General features: G+C 57.9%; 2 protein-coding genes across 2 annotated transcripts; one reads left to right on the top strand and one right to left on the bottom strand.

Moving 5' to 3' along the window:
• Positions 1-1,457: 1,457 nt before the first annotated feature.
• On the top strand, positions 1,458-12,570 carry NCLIV_027380 (putative 2OG-Fe(II) oxygenase family oxidoreductase; the record flags this gene model as incomplete). Its single annotated transcript, XM_003882932.1, has 5 exons — positions 1,458-1,722; positions 1,973-2,102; positions 3,043-6,236; positions 6,917-7,085; positions 8,589-12,570. 5 exons carry the CDS (start codon positions 1,458-1,460, stop codon positions 12,568-12,570), a joined length of 7,740 nt encoding a protein of 2,579 aa, XP_003882981.1.
• A 1,415-nt stretch (positions 12,571-13,985) lies between these two features.
• On the bottom strand, positions 13,986-19,060 carry NCLIV_027370 (conserved hypothetical protein; the record flags this gene model as incomplete). Its single annotated transcript, XM_003882931.1, has 6 exons — positions 13,986-14,252; positions 14,712-14,769; positions 15,509-15,798; positions 16,344-17,408; positions 17,790-17,968; positions 18,454-19,060. 6 exons carry the CDS (start codon positions 19,058-19,060, stop codon positions 13,986-13,988), a joined length of 2,466 nt encoding a protein of 821 aa, XP_003882980.1.
• Between the last annotated feature and the right edge of the window lie 364 nt (positions 19,061-19,424).

The following is a 19,424-nucleotide window of genomic DNA, read 5'->3' as shown; positions in this document are numbered from 1 at the left end:
ACACGGGGGTTCCGAGTGCATCCATCGGAAATTCAACTCCCGTAATTCTCTGTTCCCACGTTCGCTTCAGAGGGCTCTGACCGCCGACTCTGGCGCCCGAAACTCCCCGGGCGATTGCTGGAATTGTCAATGCCCGTTCCAGTTAATGTCCGAAGATAATCAGAAGACCACAATCACGTTAAGCTGAGACGTAGGCAAACGATTCTTCTGCCTAATTCTCCCGAACAGGAAATCCTGGACCAGGCAGCGCTCTAGATAGAAGGGGCGGCTTCTGCCGATCCGTGGGACAACCGTGTTTTTTGTCGTCCTCGCCGGCCGTGTTCCGGCACTGAAGCGTTTCGTGGACGCTCACCCTCGGAAAACCCTCATCCGCCGTGAGCGGCAACCTTCAACGACTGGGCATTCCGCGATCGAAACGTTTCCACTCTTTGCTGTCGAATCGACACCAAAGCGTGATCTCTGACGAGTCGAAGGCACACGGAATGCCGTTCACGGACACCTCCACCTCCCGGGGAGTCGTGCCGCCGGGAGGCAGTTTATCCCCGCGATTGTCTTCGACGAGCGCGTTCTTCGCGTCCGCCACTCCCCTCGAACTCCCTCGCCCAGCATGGCGAGACGATATCCCTCGCCATGGTGGCCTTTTTGATCCCCAACTTCGGCAGCGCGAACTGGCGCGGATTGAGCGCAGGCGAGCCGTTCGCGGCCACCAGGAAGAGCGAATACAAAGCCGCCCCAATGTGGACTGGGAAGGCGTTTGGAGTGTAGGCGCCGCCATGACTCAGGGTACTGGGGGATCGGTGACAGAGCTGAATCGACGAGGAAAGTACAGAAAAGATTTCAGGTAACGCGAAAATACCAGAAAAACACATGCAAATGTATACATATATACATATATATGTATATATGGTGGCGTCGTGGCTGCTCTCTCGAGAGCACCAGCTTTGTTCAGCCGCCTCCGCTCGCTTATCATAGCTCTGATTGGACCCAGATTCGACAGCCGAGAACCACATTAGGGTAAAAAGAACCTTCCGCAAAACTGATCCCGCGAGGCAGTTTACCGCCTCTGGCAAGAGTACAACTAGCAGTCGATGCCCCGTTCAGCCGGGGCAAAGCGAAGTCATGTCATGATTGTCGCCAGCATAAAAACTGGGTTCCGTCGTTCTGGTGTCGCTGGACTGAAAACGTGTACGCAGTGGCTATCCTGGACAAGAAAGGCCTGTAGACTAGATCCTTCTATTGGAATCCAGGGGCAGCGTCTCGACACGCCTGATATACCTTGCTCGTTTTCGACGCCTCAGGGAGACCCGCATCCTTACTAATTTCAAGCGCGTCTCGCTACTCAGTCTATTCACCGTAAAACTGACCACAGCCGTAAATACACCTTGAACTCCTCTCGGCACTCAAGTGTATTCCAGGATTGCCAGTGACCACGTAAGTCCTACCGCGGCAGCAAAACCATGGAGGTGTTTGCCCTTATTGTTTTCGCCTGCCTTTTGCTGTTCACGAAAGCGAACTGCTGGGCAGTGCCTCCGCCTGCCGCAGACAGCTACCCCTTGCCCCAGGCGCCGTACGGCGCAGTGGAAGCGCCGCCCGATTCGCCGCATCTCCGAGTGGATTCGGAGGCTCGGACCGCCTGGCCTTCGGCACACTCCGACTTCAGCCTCAACCTGGTTTGCGGCTTTGGACAGCATCTTCTCTTCGAGAGCGTTGCATCGCGGAAAGGTGCGGCTGTACTCACTGTCGCTCTCTGTTAGTGGACCACATTCTGACGCAAAGGTACTCTACTCAGCACCGCCCAAGTGTTTCTCCTATCTCTAGTGCGTCTCTCTCACAGCAACATGGGCGCGTTGGCGACTCCTTTACTCTCCCACACTTTACTCTCCCACAACCTCTGTCGCTTCCCCCGAAGGTACGACCGCTTTCGTCGTGTGATTTGCTCGATCGACGCTCGCTCCTGTCTCGTGAACGCCAGTTTTGTCACGGCCACAAACGCGGTCTGTCTGCGAATCGGCGACACGTGGAGCTTTCGAGCGGCCCCGGCGTCTCGCCCGCTCGGCCAAGTCAGAGGTGCGCATCGCCTTATACACGTCTCAGAAAGCTGGGTGAGTGGGATTCCGATTCGGGAACCAGCGAGCGTCCTGAGCAGGTGAAATCCTTTGGCCGACCCTCGTGCCTCGTCGGGCCTCTCACGCGTCAAAATCTGCCTCCGTTGCCTCCTCCCTGCGGAAGTGCCCCTCGGGCAGCAACCAGCCTCGGGGAAAAGACCTCAAACGCTCGCCAAACGTGTCACCACAGCTGCCAGACAGGCCGCGCGAGCAGTGCAGGGCGAAGCCCGTCCCCCCGGTCAGGTGTCTCGGCGCCGTGTGGACATCTCACGCGTAGCTCCTCTCTGCATTCGCTTCGAAGAGAACGGGGAGACTCCCCTGGGGGGAATTGGAAGAAGGGGCGGAGATGCTCCAGTTGCGCTTCAAACAAAAGAAAATCCGGAAGCGGCCCCAGTCGGGGAAGTGAGGACTGGTCAAGCAGCAGAACAAGTTATGACGAGAACTCGAACTCGAGCGAGGACAGCTCGGGGAGTCCCCCAAGCAACGCGTGCAGTTCCGATTCGTCTCTAGCCTCCAGTCACCCCGTGACACCACCTTCCGCTTCGCCCAGTCGCCCGCCCAGCGGGCCCTGTGCCCACAGCTCCGTTCCGGGTTGTGAAGGCGCCTCCGATCTCCTTTTTTCTCACAGACAAATCGCTGAGTTTCCCGCGCTACCCCACAGCCAGCCGCATGCGGATCCATGTGGAGCCTCTCTCATCTCTGAACGTCTTGACTGCCCCTTCGCTTCTTCACCTTCTCGCCGCAGCTCGGAAAGCAGCCGCTGCAGCACGCTTAGGTGTGCCACGCACAGCCCCGCCAGTTCCGTTTTTTTGACGCGCTTTCCAGAAGCCCCGCCACGGGGCGAACGGCCGACCTTCCAGTCCCTGTCTACGTGCTCCGTGCGCGCTGTCTCTAAGGCCAGAACCAAATGTGGATTTTCCGCTCGCGCTACTCGCAGCCCTGAGGCTCTCGCACGCAGAGCAGCTGCGGCCGAGTTCGCCGCCATTCAGAGGTGGCGTCCCACAGCGAAGCGTCGGCTGTCATCTACGAAAAAGCAGAAATGCGAGACGAAGGGGAGTGAGAAACCACGTGCTTCGAGCGCCTCGTCTGGTCCACCTGCCGGAGCGTTCGGGCAGGAAAAATGCCACCGACTCCGCAGGCCGAAACCTTCCGAACTCCGTCTCCAGAGTTCCCCGGGCCTCTCTCCGACAGCCGCAGCGGCGACAGCTCTCGCGCGGGCTCTTGCGGCAGCAGCGGCGCCAGTGGAGAGAGCCTTGGCGACGTCGGATCTGTTCGCGGGCCTCGAGGGGGACTCGGAGAGAGACGGTAAGAAACCACAGGGGAGGCAACGCACAGCGAAGCGAGGCGCAAGGCCGCAGAATTCAGCGGCCTTCCAGAAACTCACACGGTCGTCTGCTACTCTGAAGAAGAAACGGAGTTCCTCGATAGGCACCGGTGGGCCGACATCAAACTGCGAGCTTCCGCGTCTTGCGTCGAGCCTGTCGGATCTCTCTGCGGCGAAGCCGGCGTCGCCTCGGGCCGCCCCGAAGCCGACGTCGCGTTGGCAACGTGGGGCGACCGCAGGAGCAAGGAAAACCAAAACCGACGGGACGCAGGCATCCGCCGCCGCGGCGGCTGTCGCTGCAACGGCGGCGCTGGCGGCAGCCGCAGCGCTCCTGGAGAACTCGACAGGAGGCTCCGCCTGTGACAGTCTATGCACAGACGAGAAGTTGGCGGAGGCCGTGCGAACGTGCGTAGCTTCGCTGGAAGGCATCTCACCTCTACCACCGTGCGCCGGGAAGTGTGCGGTTCACGGGAAGTCGAAACCCACAGCGATATCCGCCGTTCTCTCAGCAGTGCAGGCGGCTGGAAAGAGTGCAGAAGTAGCCCTACTGCGTCTTCAGGACGGGCGCTTCTCTCCGCCTCCGCATCTTCCGAAGCAAGCTGCTGGCTCGTGGGAGGGCCCCGCTCAGGCCGCTGTCTCTGCAAGAAAGGCAGCTGTCGCGGACCGGATTGCGGAAGAGCCGACGCATGCAGGAGTGTCGCGGAAAAAGGCGTTCTCGAACGGCCTCGACAGACTCCACACGACGTGCAACGCGGAGAGGCGGCCGAACCACGAGGGATCTGGAACCAGTCAGCTGAAACGTGTGAAGGGCGAAAGACCTGGCGAGGCGATGGAGGCAGAGAAAGGAGACCGCAACACATCTGTCGCGTTGAGCAGGCAAGGCTCGCGGAAGGCGACGTCGGCAGCGCATGCAGCTGCCCAGACAGCGAAGGCAGTTGCGGCAGTTGCGGCGGTCGCGGCGTCGGTAGAACCTAGGAGACGTCGCCGTGGGGTCCAGAGTCGCGTACCGAAAAAAGCCGACTCAGCCTCCGAGGAAAGCGAGAGAGACAGCAGTGTCTCTCCGCGGGAGTCGGCGCGCTCGTCCTCTGACGGTGCAGAGGAAAAGGCGTCGCGGGTACGGCAGCAGGAAGGAGGAAGCGAGGAAAGAGGCGAGCACGAGAGAAGTTCACCTTCAGAAGACGAAAGCTCGGAACGAGATCTAGAAACTGATTCCGATGTGGAGTCCCCAAGACGAGCGCGTTCGGCTCTCTGGTCTGAGACAGGAGCGGGGCGGCAAGGCAACGAGGACCCGGCAAGCGCCAGCAGTAGAGCGGGTGCGGGGGGAAACGTGATGTCGGCGGAAAAGAGAGAAGACGAGGAGAGACGAGACGAAAACGAGAGCGCTGAATCCTTGCACGGTGTCGCGTCTGCCTCAGCCACGGACCCTCTTAATGCGGCACAGGAACCGGCCGGCTCTCGCCCTCCGGCACCGTCTCGCGTGGCTGTCTCGAGCAAGCCTTCTCGACTCTGTTCCGAAGCGGGAGGCGCCGAGACACCCGCGAAAGAGGCATTTGATGAGACGAGGAAACAAAATCTGGAGAGCCTCGCCGACACAGCACACGACGGAGCCGGAGGAAGCAAGAGAGAAGAGGAAGGGACAGAGGGAGGGAAAGGAGGAAAAACGAAAGGAACGAGACGCAACTCACGGGAGGCGAGATTCCCAGAAGGGGCGGATCCAAGTGACAGAGACGCACTCCCGAAACCTGGAGCGCAGGATGATGCAACGCAAGCAACAGAAACCAGTGGGCTCGGGAAATCGTCTTTTGCCGCTGGCACGATTCCAACTGGAGACACCCTCAGAGAGGGGGGACCTGTTTCCACCAAGAGGCCCAAGAAAAAGAAGAAAGAGGGAAACTTCCACGGGGAAGCCCACGAGGCGCCTTCTCCGGCTCGGGCGTCGCCCGCGTCGACTTCGCTCTGTCAGACTTCCGTCCTTTCATCTTCCTCGCCGTCCTTCCCCACGGAGGGTGTTCGCGCCTTGGCTGACGAAACTAAGGACCAGACGCATGGGAAAGGAGAGAAAGAAGCACGCGAGAGAGAGACAGGCCCCGGCGAGACACATACACCCGACCCAGCTGGTCTACGCAGCAGTTCGGGTGTCGAGACACTGGACGGCCCCGCAGAACAGTTTGCGCTGCCAACGAAGCCGAGCAAAGGGCGGTCGCATGCGGCCGAGGCAGAGCGAGCGGCCGCAGGCGTGGCGGCGGCTGCGAAGGACGTGGCGCGTGCGGCTGCGGTGCTGAGGCAGCAGGCTGAAGAGGAGGCGGCTGATCTCGCGAGAGGGGAGAGATCCCGAAGGAGAAAGTCGGAGGAGAACGCTGGAGCAAGCGCCGAGCTGCGCGAGGAGGAGGCAGAGTACGGGAAGGCGGGAGGCGTGAAGACCCAGGACAAACACGGCGCGGGGAAGAAAGAGAGGCGAGAGAAGAAGGAAGTCCGTGCTTCGGAGGGAAAGGAGAGGACGCGACAGCCTGATGGGGACGCTCTGGTAACAGCGACCGGAAAGAAGGAAAGGAACGGCGAGGATGACGAGTTAGGCGCGAGAAAGAAGAGGCGCGAGAAGAAGCCAGAAGACGCGGAAGAGGAGAGAGGCATGCAGGACGACCGCCCCACTGAGTTCAAGGAGAAAAAAGAAAAGAGGAAGAAGATGAGAGAAGCAGCTGAAGCGGCTGCAGCCGCGAAATTCTTTTCACCCGTCCAAGACCCGTGCGTTCGACAGACGAGCGAGCAGGCGGAGACTCCCAGGAGCGGCACAGGAGATGAGGGCTCTCGTGAGGAAGGCGAGACCAGGGAAAAGCGGAAAAAAGCGAAAAAAGACATGACAGGCAAAGCTCAGAGACGGGAAACGGAAGCTGCAGACTCTCATGGAGAGGAACGCCGCGAGCGAACCAAGAGCGAGAAAAAGAAAAAGAAACCAAAAGAACCTGAGTAGACGAGCCGCCATGGGATGGCCTGTCGTCTATCGCAAACTGTGGGGTTTCCTCGTTCTCGTGACGAAACTGCATTGGTGCATACACCCGAGAATCTCGCCTCGCGCGAACCTTCCTTCTCTCTCATCCTTCCCGACTTCGCCCCGACAACCTGCTCGCAATGCTGCGCATGTGTGCGTGTGGCCGGTGTGCGTGTGTGTGCGGCGTAGCCTCCGCCCCCTCTTTTCGTAGCCCGCGTTCTCCAACCTTTTGTTGTGTGTTGTTTCACCCCGCTGCCTCGAGAATCAAGAATCTTCATTTGTCAACCGAAGCGTCTTCCTCGCGCCTTCCTTCGCCTCCGGCGTCTCGACCGCCGCTTCAGTGACGTTTCCCTCACGCGAACAATCATCTCATTCTCGGAGGCTCAGCAGTGTGTGTGCTGGAGAAGGTGCACCAACGTGGAGAGACCGAGAGCCGGCGCCAGATTCTCCGAGAGCATTCGCGGCTGTTCTGTCTCCTGTCTCTCGACGGTCTCTCGCCAGATCTCTCGCGATGTCAGTCCTGGGCTCATGGGTGGACAAGGAAGCGTTTAAACGTTGTGGGGCGGAATTGCGAGAAGAAGACGCCCGCGCGCGAGGCTCCGTGGTCCTTGACAGAAGATTGGCCGCAGCTGGCTTGCTCAGCCGGTGACGCGTGCGCCTTCAGACGAGGGTGAGAAGCGCGTATTTGTGCTGTCTGCACGGACTTCTTCGCGACCGCCTAGGAGCCCAAATCCTTCCCGGGGTTCCTCAGAAGGCCCGCGCACACTTTTCGAGTCGTCCGGAGCCTTCCCGAGGAGAGCGAAAAAGGCAGGATATGTGCCGAGCACAGGCAGGCGAAGCACGGCGTGGCGACGCCAGCGAGAGAGAAATAGAAGGAGCAGAAGGCGCGGGAAGAAACGAGGGTGGACACGCGGATGACGTTGTGATTGAACAGGCGGAAAACCAAGAGCTAGAAAGGAGAGAGAAGAACAAAAGCAAACCCGAGTGCTGTTCGCACGCTTCAAGCGGAGGCGAGAGAACCGAAGGACCGACCGCCATCCACATGCCATAGCACGAGAGAGGAGGGAAGAAGAGGAATCGAGAGACGGAGAGAAAGAGAGAGAGAGAGGAAGAGCGAAAGATGGAGAGGACGAGCGAAGGGCGTAAGGCAGCAAAAACACAGAGGCGGGAGGACCCGAGGCGACCACTCTGTCAGCAGGAATGATTCGCAGTCCCCGGACAGAAACGACTGAGAGCCAGCCGCATTTACGGAAGATCTCTGGGTCAGTTGCTTGGCCCAGCCTTCCCGAATCTCGCTTTCAGTGAGGTGGACGTTCGATGGGTGCCTGGACACGGCGGCGTTGTGAACCGATATGGAGACAAAGGCCGAAATACCTCTGAGTGTATGCGCTGGCGTCAAGACCTCGCTCCTTTCACCTTCGATTTCCTTCTCTTTAGGATATTCCTTTTCTCTTTCGAGACGGTTTCCTTCATGGTCTCGTTTCGCATGGCCTCGTGTGTGTCTCTCCTTCTTTGTGTCTCTTCCCCGCCGCGCTTTTCGTTGTCTCGCTGCGGCTTGGGCGAGGGATAGCCGCTCTCTGTTTTTTTCTGCCTTGCGTCAACAAAGGCCTCGCTTGAGGAAGGGACAAAAGGGAGCACGGGGTTCAGGCAGTTGTGAAACGCCTCTGAGTACAGAGAAAGCCAGTCTCTTCATCTGCGCGTCTCGTCCTCTGAGTGACTGTTCATCGATGGCTGTTGCTTCCACCTCTGCGTTCGCGTTTTTAATCGCATGCTTGCTCCTCTTCGGTTCCGTCTTCGTTCCTCGTCTGTCGCCCTCGCCTTCTGTCTCAGCCGTTGTTTCCTCTGCCTTGGTTCTCACTCGCTGCCGCTCCTGTCTCTGTTCTCTCCGTCGTTTTTCCGCCTCGTGTTCCTCCTTTGAACACTCGTCGCCCCTTGCAGCTGTTTTCCCCAAACGAGACAGACTACTTCTCCGTCTCTCGGTTTCTGTCAACCTTGCTTTCTGTTTAGGTTGCCACGCGCCTTTCTGTCTGCCTTTCTTGTTGTCTTCGGCTGCATTCTGGTGTTCTCTGTCTCTGCCTGGGGGGCTGTCCTGTCGCTCTCGAATCCCAGTCTTTCCCGCTATTGACCTGCTGTCTCGTGTTTCCCTTCTCTCATCTGTCGATTTTTTCTTCAGATGCCTTCCTCAAGCAGCTGCACCGAAACGGGAGTCCGCGAGACCGCTCCGCCAAAAACCCCACATCTCTGTCTCTCCCGTGTCTCTCTCGCCTGACGCCCATTCTTCCTCTCCTCTCTTGGAGTTAGAGGAATGTCGACAGCGAGGCTCTGCGGCACCCAAGACAGCGCATCTCGCAGATGCCGAACCGACCTCGTTTCCTGAAGAGCTGGCGAGTTGCAAAGGACCCGATCGCTTCACAGGGCGAGGAGGCGGCGAAGAGGCAGGCGCGACACCGAGAGAAACTGCGAGGCAGGCGACGCTTTGGGAAGAGAGACAAGGCGACAGAACAGGTCGTCCAGGTGGAGCGCAGCCTGCACAAGAACCGACCCTGCAGGCGCCGCGAAAGGCAGGACTGTCGAACTCGCCGAAAGCTGCGAAGCAACCGCCCAACCCCCCCGCAGCATCCAGCGTCTCGCAGCGCGCCGAGGCACAGCGGAAAGGCTTGGTGCAAAAGGCGCAGAAGGTCAAAATGGAGAGAACAACGAAGGAGCGCGGGAAGATCCAACCCTGGAAGCGCATGCAGCAGTGGGAGGAGGAATGGAAGAGACAGAAAAACTGGAGAGAAAAGAAGCTGTGGAAGGGGGGGAAAAGGGAGAGAAGTGTCGTTAGGCAAACGCTGACTTTCCTGGCACGTGCCACCGGGGAGAGGCGAACACCGGATGGCAGAGAGACAGACAGAGAGAAAGGCGAGGGCAGAGCCGCGGAAACCCGTTCGCTGCCTGCCTGGAGTGTACGTACAGCAGACCAGGCTCGCTTGGAGAAGGGAACACGGGAGACGCAGGCGACAGCAAGGACGCAAGAAAACGGAGAAGAACAGGGTGAACAGGAAGCGGAGCCTGGAGAGAGAATGGAGAGCAAGGAGGCAATGGAGATGGACACACGCGAAGCGACAGGGGAGAGGACAAAGGCGGAAGACGTAGACAAGACGAGGGTGCACCGACAGGACGCCGAGAGGATGGGCCACGGGCGGGACAGGCTCTCCTGCGAGTCCGGTGCTTTAGATAAGGAAGACGAAGAAAACAAGGAAAATAACCCGGAGTTTCAAAATGCATGTGTACGACGAGGCGGCGAGAAAGAAGCCGAGGACCTGTTCCCTTGTTCGTCGACCTTGTTGGAGGAAGACAAGTCGGGGATGTCAGCGTCGAGGTGGATGAATTCGCCGTTGGCGGTTCACCAAGAGACCGCTTTTCCCTCGAATCAAATCGATCTTGCAGTTTCAGCCTTTGGCTGTTCTCGCCCGCCGGCGATCGCTGCTTCGCTCCTTGCTCCTTTCCAGTGGCCACGCATGTTCAGGTCTCCCTCGGAAAGAGAAGTGCGATCTTCAGCCTCTCTGTGTCGAGAGGATGAGAAAGAATTGGTGCCGAAAAAAGACACAGACGGGCATTCCCAAGTCTGGGCTTTTGGGGGGAGGCGCGTGCGTGCTGGCGTGGCCTCGGGCCACCGGTTGCCATCTTCCAGCTTCTCGGCGACGCCGTCATGGGGTGTACATACACCGCAGAGGTCGGTCGACGCGCTGGAGGGGTTAGGAACCCGGCACGTTCGAAATGAGCACCACTGGACTGCCAAAAAGAGAGAGAAAAGGGGAGAGGTGAGAAGAGGGCATTCCGCCGGCGCACGGGGTTCGCGGAGCGACAACAGAAGAGGAACCAAGGCGCCAAAGCGCGAAAGACGGCGTTGCTCTTCGTGCTCCAGCTGCTGTTCTCGACGGCATAACGACCGCGACTCACGGAAGGCGGTTTCCGCGAAAAAGGATTTGAAGAAAGCAGCCGAAAAAGCACAGAAGCTGGAGAGGCGCCTCGAGGCGCTCCTCCAGTTTGCACAGAGCCTCAGAGTTAGCGCTCCACAGTTCCTGTGGCCTGGGGAATCTGTTGTCAACAGATACACCACAGACAAAAACGCGCGGGCAGCAGGTTCGGAAGAGCTCGGGAACGTGACGGCTCTCCCTTCGGGTTCCCCGAATATCGATACGGCTCATCCGAACTCTTCACTTGGCAGGAAGGAGCAGAAAACAGAAGAGAAAGAAGGCGGCGCGTCACGGGCTGTGGATGTAGAAGCTTCTGCCCCGGCAGTGATTACGACGCAGACTACGACGAGGCAAGACGGGGAAGATCAAGAGCTTAAAAGAAGTGAAAACGCCCCGGTAAACGAAATGAATTCTCCAACAAAGCCAGGAGACAAAACCGGACTTCCAATGAGTCGGCCACGGCCCGGGAACACCTGCGCTGGAGGCGGAGACTTCCAAGGCGGCGGGTTGTACATACACCCGGGCGCCGATGCACGAGGAGTGACTCTCGACACGTCTTTCGGAACTCGAAATCGGGTGTTGTCCGCCTCGCACCTCGAAGAAACAGAGACACAGAAACGCCCAGACGCGCTTCTCCGGGAGGAAGGAGAGAGAGGGGAGACCAACAAGGAAATTGTGGAGAAGGGGATCGACCAGAGTCTGGCGGCCGGGTCAGGGAGCACCGACGTTGTGAGAGGCGCGCAGACAACGCCAGGGTACCACGGTGCGTTTCCCCACGCATCGCGTTTTGTCTTTTCTCCGTGGTCACTCACGAGTCAAGGCAAAGACAGCGCGTACACGTCATTGACGTCGCCGCGTGAACCAAGTCCTATTCGTCCAGCAGCTGAGAAAAAGGCTCGTTGCGTGTTTGCGTCTCGCGAACATCCGGCAGAGTGCTTTTCAGAAGGCAGCAGCGGAGGAGCCGGCGAGGAGAGAGAGGCAGCAGACGACTCCATTTCGCCTTTGTCTTTTCTGTCCTCTTCTTCCACGTCTTCTCTCATCTTCTGGGATGCTGTCATGGACTGCGTGCTCGCCTATGACCGTGCAGAAAAGTGCCGCTTCGAACGCCGCTTCGCCTGGTTGGCGGAAACTGAGGGAAAACGGATTCTTTATGAAAACGCGCCAGACTCGCTGAAGCAGCTTTCCCGTGAACCCTATCCTAGTGTCCGGCAAAGAGGAGAGACCGTGGACGTTTCTCCGGAGAAAACCTCCGGCGAGAGTGCGTCGGTGCCTGGCGCGACATCGCCTATACGGCGCTCGGCGTTCCTCAGCGGTAAAGAAAAGAAGTCAGAGGGCCAGGGAGTTTCCCGTGGCAGCCGCAGTTGTCCTGGAGAAAACGCCTTCGGACGGACAAACGGAGTGGAGGATCAAGAGACACACGCGCTGCCTTTTCCAGTTGACTCCGCGGGAGAGGCAAAGCTGAGCAGCCGGAAGCGCCAGGTGTGGCGCATCTCGGGTGTACGTACACCGGAGTTCGGAGGGGGTGACACGGCTCCAGGAAACCGATCAGTCTCTGTGAGTTCGACTCGGCGGAGGCACGGAAAACAAGGTGACAGCGGCGAGAACAGAGAAAGTGCAGGTGACCAGAAACAGACGGTCCCGGCTTCGCCGCGAGTTCGCTTCTCCACAGGCGCGTCGTCATTTGGACCAGGGATACAGAGTCTAAAAAGTTTTCACATGGACTCCTGTCTGGCGATCACAGTCGCGAGTCCCTTGTTCGTCCACAACGAACTATCTGCTGAAGAAATTCGAGAGATTTTTTCTTTCCGCGAGAGGCAAACGGCAAAGCTGTTGACGAAGGAGCCTCTGCTGAGGAGACAGCTGGCGGCCTGGCGGAAGGCACTGGCCGAACATGCCGGAAAGAAAGAGAGAAAACCCGAATCAGAGAACGAAGGACCGGTCTGGGTCTCGCGTCGCGACAAAGAAGGGGAGCGAGAAGTGAAACAAACCGACGAAGAACGGGAAGAAAACGAACTGTTTAGAATCCATGGAAGCTGGAGCGTTCGCGAGCAGCTCGCCGAGGCGCTACTCCAGGAAATCCTCAAAGACGGGGCTTTGGATGAAATTGAGGACTTGGTTTCGCAAACGGTGGACGCTCTGGTAACTGAAGAAGGATCCCGCGCTATCGCGCTCCTGCTGGGTCGCAAGTCGCAGTAAATGACGCATCTTGGGCACAGCTGACGCCGGGGCCGGGCTGTGTGTGCAGGCTGTCTACGCGGCACTGGGAAGGCTCCCCTGTTGTCCTTTTTCTTAGGTCTTGTCTCTTCTCAGCGCTGACTCTGCTCAAATCTCACGTGTCATCATTCTGCTGGAGTCCGGGGAACCACCCGGCGAACCCCTGGCTGGCGAGCGATGCGAAATGTACGCAAGCAGTGATATCTCACACTCCGCCTACTTGTCTATATTTATGTTTATATACTGTATATATAGAGAGAGACAGTGACTTGCATGCTTATATGGGTACCGGTGGTTTCAAGTCGAATACAGCCTTTCCAAATATCTATTTAAACGTATGTATCTATTTATACACACATGTATCTATATACTGTGTATTGGCCTATACCCACATGCACGTAGGCATATGCCTATATATACCCTTGCATACATACGACTCTCTAGAGATCGCCATTTTCGTCGGCCTGTCCCAGGGAGAACATGTGGAGTGATGGGGTACGATGCGCGTTTTTTCACTGTCCCTCAAACTCCGATAGCAACAGCATGTGCATGCGCATGATAACACTGGACCCACGGGAGAGACGCCGGGTGCGCGACGGCGAGCCTCGGGTATAGGGGACCGATTCGCGCTAAGAAACGATTTCGAACGCGTTCGGCAGGAAAATCATTGAAAACGCCTCCCGGCATGCATGCGCAAGCAGAACCACTAGTAAAGGACGGTCATTCTCACCGGTCAGCCCAGCGTCGCCACGAAACCAAAACACTTCTTTGGATGTTTTCAAAGACGCCAGAGATCCTCGCGCTCCTCCATTTTCCGAGGAAACCTTGTCTCGCGCAAAGACGCGCATCCAGCGGAGTGGTCGCACCGAGCGCTTGTCCTCTCTCTCCGCCCGTGTCACTGAGGAGAGGCGTAAAACGTGAACCAGAACCGAACCCGCCACAGGAATCGCACATGCTCCACACTGGCCCTTTCCACGCCCCAGCGAGACCGGCTCTGACTGCTTTCGCTTTCTCCGGGAGAACACACAGATAGCCAGTCGTATCTGTAGAGCGTTCGAGATTCTGGACCTCCGTCTCTCATTTCTTCTTCCGTCCTCGACTCGTCTCTTGTATCTCTGGCCGCTTCTGCGCCACTCTCTGGGTGTTGCCTGTGTCTCTTTGAAGCTGCATAAAACCCTCTTCTCCTCTCCTCGCTCGTCCTGGAAGTTCCTGTTCTTCCTCTACGGGGGCGTCTGACGAAGCGTTTGGACCTCGAACAACGCGTCCCTCTTCTCTCCCGGCCTTCGTATCTGGGTTGTTCTTTCTCCTTCTCCTTTCCTTTCGCTCCCTCTCCTCCTCCCCTTCTCTGTCTCTTCGCCTCGTGCCACGTCAAGCATCGACCGCGATAGGCGCATGCGTCACGCGTTTTCCTGGGCTCCGTGTTCCTGTTCGCGTTTTCTGCTCCTCAGTCGCCTCAGCACATTCTCCACGTGCTCGGCGTCCTCCGCCTGTCTCTGGCGGACTCTCTCTCTTCTCTCCATTCGTCGGTGCATGCGCAGCAGTCGCTCTCTGTCTTCTTGCGCCCCGCGCAGTTGCAGGAGGACGAGACGCAGATGCTGCTGAACATGCATGAGGGACGTGGCAGAGCGCTGCGTCGAGAGGAGGAGGCAGGGCGGAAGGAGTTTCTGAAGACACCACGCGAGAAAGAACCGTCGTCCCGTGAGCTCCTCCGCGCACGGGCGGCGAGAACAGAATCTCAGGAACCAGACAGATGAAGGACTCTGCAGCGGCGTGGGCCGCAGACAGGCTGCGCCGGCGGGTGGCCGAGCGCCGAACCCCCGCAGTCGCCGTGAACGGAGCGAAAAGAAAGGAAAAGGCGTCCAGAGAGACAGGAACATCATCGGCGACGAAGAGAGAGGTCGAGGCAAGCGTAACGCGCTGGCGCGGTGTGGCGAGGAAGACAGAGACGAGAGACGACAGAACCATACACAGACACACATACACAGGTACAGGGGGAAACGGGAAGAAAGCCGCCAAAAAAGAGGAGTCAAAAGACAGAACCGTGAACATCTGCGAGAACACCAAGAATGCAAAACAGAGAACGTGTTCGTGAGGGCAGAAAGACCCTGGGAAAATGAACATACTTTTGCCGCGTTCAATTGGTGCAGGGTGAGCTCGTCAGCCTTGGAAATGACGTCGATCCTGAAGAGCGAAAACACGGGTGTTTCCGAAAAACAGAAATATGCCCCCAGTTTATGGATTCCAGGGAGTGAGCGACACCGGATACGAAATGCTCAAACAAAGCAACGTAATCCCCTTTCCGTTTCACTCGAAACGCGACGCAAGGCCACGTTGGCGAGCCTACGATCGGCGGGGGACAAATGGCATTGTCGTTCTCTCCCCGCTTTCATCCTTCAAGTGCGCCAGGAGCGCGTTGGGCTATCCCTTGTTGCGCCTCGTCAAGAAACGTCGACAAACGAAAGGGAGGCGTGAGGCTGAGTGGAAGAACGCAAACGAAACGCTTCCAACAGACAGCGCCCATAGCCGAGGCGCCGGAGGAAGTGTCGGCGAGAGACAAGACAAAGCGACAAGAGAGAACGAAAAGAAAAAAGGGGAGAAAAAGATAAGCCACAGACCAAACATCGCGACCTTCTGGAAGACGACGCACACAAACAGAGAGGGAAGGACAGGAGCGACCGAAGGAGAAGAGGAGGGCGAAAGGGGGACAAAGAGCTGGAAAGAGCGAAACAAGCGTGAATCACATAGACTGGCGACGACTGGTTCCTCGCTCATATTCACATTGTCTGTTTACTGCTCATATAAAATGTGTAACGCACACATGTAACCAAAGACAAAACGGCAAAAAGGTCTATCTGCATAGCGCTAGCCATCTCCGAAGAGACATATATATATATATATATACATATATGAGATGCCATACCAGGGCCGTTTTGGGAATCGCTGCCTGAGCATTTGCCGTAGCCGCAGCTGTTCCTCGAGCGTTAAAGGACACCTGGCCTTTTCGGCAGGGCTCCTCGTCTTCTCTGTCTCTCTCGCTCCTTGCTCTCCGTTGCATGCGTTGCCCGCTTGAGGCGAGCGAGGAAGGGATGAACAGTCGAAGAGAAAGAGAACGGCGCAGGGGAGGTGAGAAAGCGTCGTGAGCGTCAGGCGCTCGAACACGTTTCTCTCTGCCTCGGTAGCCGGCAGCAGTAGAGGTGGACCGTCGAGGATCTGTGGAGAAAGAGAACCAAACGGATGCGAAACAAGCAGCCTTAAACATAGCCGACGCTCTCGAGTAAGCAGCGTCTTCGTCATCCCTTTTCCTCTTTTTCTCGTCCTTTCCATAGTGAGATGAGTGTGACTGTTTGTCGTCGAACTTGTATTGTCGCAACAACTACCCCTCTCTCGCTGCCCAGCCTACTCCGCTGTCCGTCGTCTCTTTCCCCGCCTGCCTCTTCCCGCCGTCTGTCGCTCGCTTTCCCCCGTTCCTCTCTCTCTCTGGCGTCGCCTACAGTCGGTCGTCCTTTGCCTAAAAGGAGGGGTCCGTATCCGTCCTGGTCGTCTCTCGCTGAACCCGCCTCTTCGTCCTTTTCCCTCCTTTCGCCTCGCGCGAACTCTCCTCTGCACGTCTCCTTCTTCGCTGTGCCGTCTTCTCCACCTTCTCCCCTCCCCCGGTTTCTTGCTTCGGTTATCCTGTCCCCTCCCCCGGTTTCTTGTTTCCGTTATCCTGTCCCCTCCCCCGAGTTCTGGTTTGCTTGCCTCTCTCTGCGTCTTACCTGCCCTAGCGCCTTGTAAGTTTCGTTCGACGTTCTCTCAAAAACCTTCCCGACGTGGAGGCCTTGGGTCGAGAACGCGACGGGGCTCACATCGCGAGCTTCCGGCGTCCTCACGTTATCCTCAGAAGCAGCCGGAACTTCTTCCGCTGCATCCAATGCCAGCCTGCGACCGAGTTCCATTGCCTCTCCTTCGAGTTGCGCCGAGGGAGGCGACACCCAGCGAGGCGACGCAAACATAGGGTCAGGATCCCCAGACGGTTCACCCCGGCCATCCACCTCTCTTGCTTGCTCGATCTTCTCTCTCGTCTCGCTAACAAACACATTCTCTCTGTCGCGGCTCCCCCCGCCTCCAGCTCCTTCTTCTCCTTCTTTCTCGCCTTCTTCTCTTTCTTCTCCTTCTTCTTCTCCTACTCCTCTTTCTTCCTCGCCTTCTCTTTCTTCTCCTTCTGCTTCTCTTTCCTCCTCTTCGTCGTGTTCTCTGCCTTGTAGAATCTCCTCAGGATCAGGCAAAGGACCCCCCTCCCACAGTCCTTTTCCTTCCTTTCGGAGCGCCTCGCATTTTTCTCGGACTCTGTCGATGAAAGACCCTCGCCTTGCTGGTCCTTCTCCCTCAGCAAGCGTTCCTGACACGAGCGTCCCGTCTTCTGACTTCTCGTCCGCTTCCTCTGCTGTCGACGCGGCGTCAACCCGAGCTTCGGCAGTTGTCGAGGCAGCCGCAATCGAAGCCGCGCACGCCCCAGGCGAAGCGTGCGAGCAAACAAACGACGAGGCAGAAGGCGGAGAAGGCGGAGAAGGCGAAGCAGACGAGAGAGAGGTGGGCGCCTCTGGGCGATCGGACAGAGAGGGACTCTCCTCAGGATGTTCGTGGCGCTTCTCCATGAGTGACAGGGACGACGGGGGCGTCGCATGTCCACGCTTCATGCCTGCCGCAACGGCTGCATTGAAGCGTCTTCGCGCCTCTTCGTGAGCGTGGCTGTTTGCAGAGACGAGTGCGAGAAAGAGCGACGTTTTCCCCACATTCGGGGCGCCTACAATCATCGCCAGCGGCTTTGTCGGAGAGAGTCTCTGCAACGGCGGGACGCCAAGCAACCAGGCAGAACCGAGCGTTCCGAGGCGCCGCAGCCGCACACGACAAGAAGACCTCGATCAAGGCAAGCAACGCGAAAGAAGGCTACGCAGCACAACGAGGCGGGGCAAAAGAGTGGGAGGAAACCCGAAAGATGCGTTAAACACAAAGTGGAAAAAGGTATTTAAGAAGTGGGAGCCTGAATACATCAACCAAGAGGTCCTCGCCACGCCACACACGTGCGCGCAGCCCTAGAAAACTGCGTGACAATCGAACCGCGAGCTCGACAGCATCTGTACAGTTTTAATAGAGACAGCAACAGCCAGCAGGTATCGGCAGGTGCGACTCCCGTTCAACGTTTCCTGGCAATCACGACGAACCTGGAGGGAACAGCGCTCCTCTGCATGGCGTTTCAGAAACGACGAGAGGATCTGGTAGTCGAGCAAGGCCTCCCTATGCATCGTGAGAAGTTCTCGCAAACTGCGCAGCCCGTCGCGGTACCGTTCCCGAGCCTCCGCGACACTCGGCGACGCGCTGGCCTGAGATGCATGCATCTTCCCTGGAAAAAGGAGCACAGCCGAAACGAGGAACCCGAAAAAGTGCTGGGGAAGGAAAAGAGACACCACCCGAGAGAGACAAGAGGGTGACGTAAACGCCAAGATCGAGAACGAAGCAGCCGCGGATGAGAGAAAGAAGAAACCTGAAACGGTCCCGCCTCCTAACAAAAGGGAGACAACAGGGTAAAGACGAGGCAGAAACTCTTTAGCATTGTTTTGGTGGCTCTCTCAGATTCGTCTTCTCAGGCATTGTTTGCGCGCAGGTGTGGACTCGCAAGGCCTCGCATGGGTTGAACCTGAACAGCTTTCCTCAAGCAACAGACATAAGCCTTTTTCTGCTGCTGTCGCGTTTGCGTTTCCAGCTTTCTTCTCCACCTTTTTTCGCCTTCTTTCTTTCAGAGTTCCTGCGCCTCGTTCCCCCTCCCGCGGAGACTGTTCGGCGACTTTTTGCCAGTTTCTGTTCGTTCCGTTCTCGGCAGCGCCTGACCTGTCGCCACCAAGTCGACGTACAACGCCTTCAGCTGTCTGTACACCCGGGCAACGCTGGGGAGACTTTGCGTGGCGTCGGCGAGTTTCTTCTCTCTTTCGAGAAGAGCCTGTTGCTCCACGAAGCGCTCCCTCGCAGCGCGCTGTTTCTTCTGCTCTCGTGCGCCTTCTGGACCGCCTTCTCGCTTCCCTCTCTCGGGTGGTTTTCTTTTCGTCTCCTTCCCCGCCATTCGCTTTCGCTCCGACTCCTCCCGCTGCATCTCCAGCAGCTGCTCCGCCAGCTTGATCCTCCTGCGCTCGCGCTTGGAACCGAGAAGCTCCCGCTCCTGCCCCATGACGAGGAGCAGCAGTGCCCGAATATAAGCCGAGAGAGCGGTCGGTGTTCGGAGCGAGTCGGGGAAGTTCTTCAGTGCCTGAACAGCGACGCGGATTTCCTTTGCGATAAGGTTCACGTAGAACTGGATGCCTGCGCCTGCGAGAGCCGCGACCCGTTTGCGCCTGCTGCCTTCCGCAGAAATCGGGGAGGAATTGCCAAAGGGCGAGGCGGAAGAGGGAAAAAACGAGGCTGGCAAAGCGGGTCCGTGGCGTGCGAGAAGTGAAGAGAGCATCGGGATGCGGGGAAGCAACGCGCCGAGAGAGGCGTCCGACGAAGGCAGCGAGGAAGAAGAAAAGAGAGAAGACGACGACGAGGGCGGAAGCGAGGAAGGGAGAGAAGCGAAAGGAGAAGAGAAGCGAGAAGAGAAAGAGGGAACAGAGACAGTGGCAGGAGGCGACGAAGCGGGAGACGAAGAGGAAAAGAAAGGAGAAGGGGAAACGAAGGAAAGGGGAACGAAGGCGGGGAAAGGAGAGACCGAAGCAAAGAGAAGACTCTCTGAGTCTTGTCGACTCGGCATGAAACTGGAGAGAGACGAAGAAGTGAGACACCGCCGCGCGGCAACCGTCTCCGAGCGTCCCTGCTAGGAGAAAGGCAAG

Source organism: Neospora caninum, chromosome VIIb (genome assembly GCF_000208865.1).
Source record: "Neospora caninum Liverpool complete genome, chromosome VIIb".
In the NCBI taxonomy this organism is placed as follows: Eukaryota; Apicomplexa; class Conoidasida; order Eucoccidiorida; family Sarcocystidae; genus Neospora; species Neospora caninum.
Note: the sequence above shows the minus strand (reverse complement) of the source record. Positions and strands in the feature narration are given on the sequence as shown.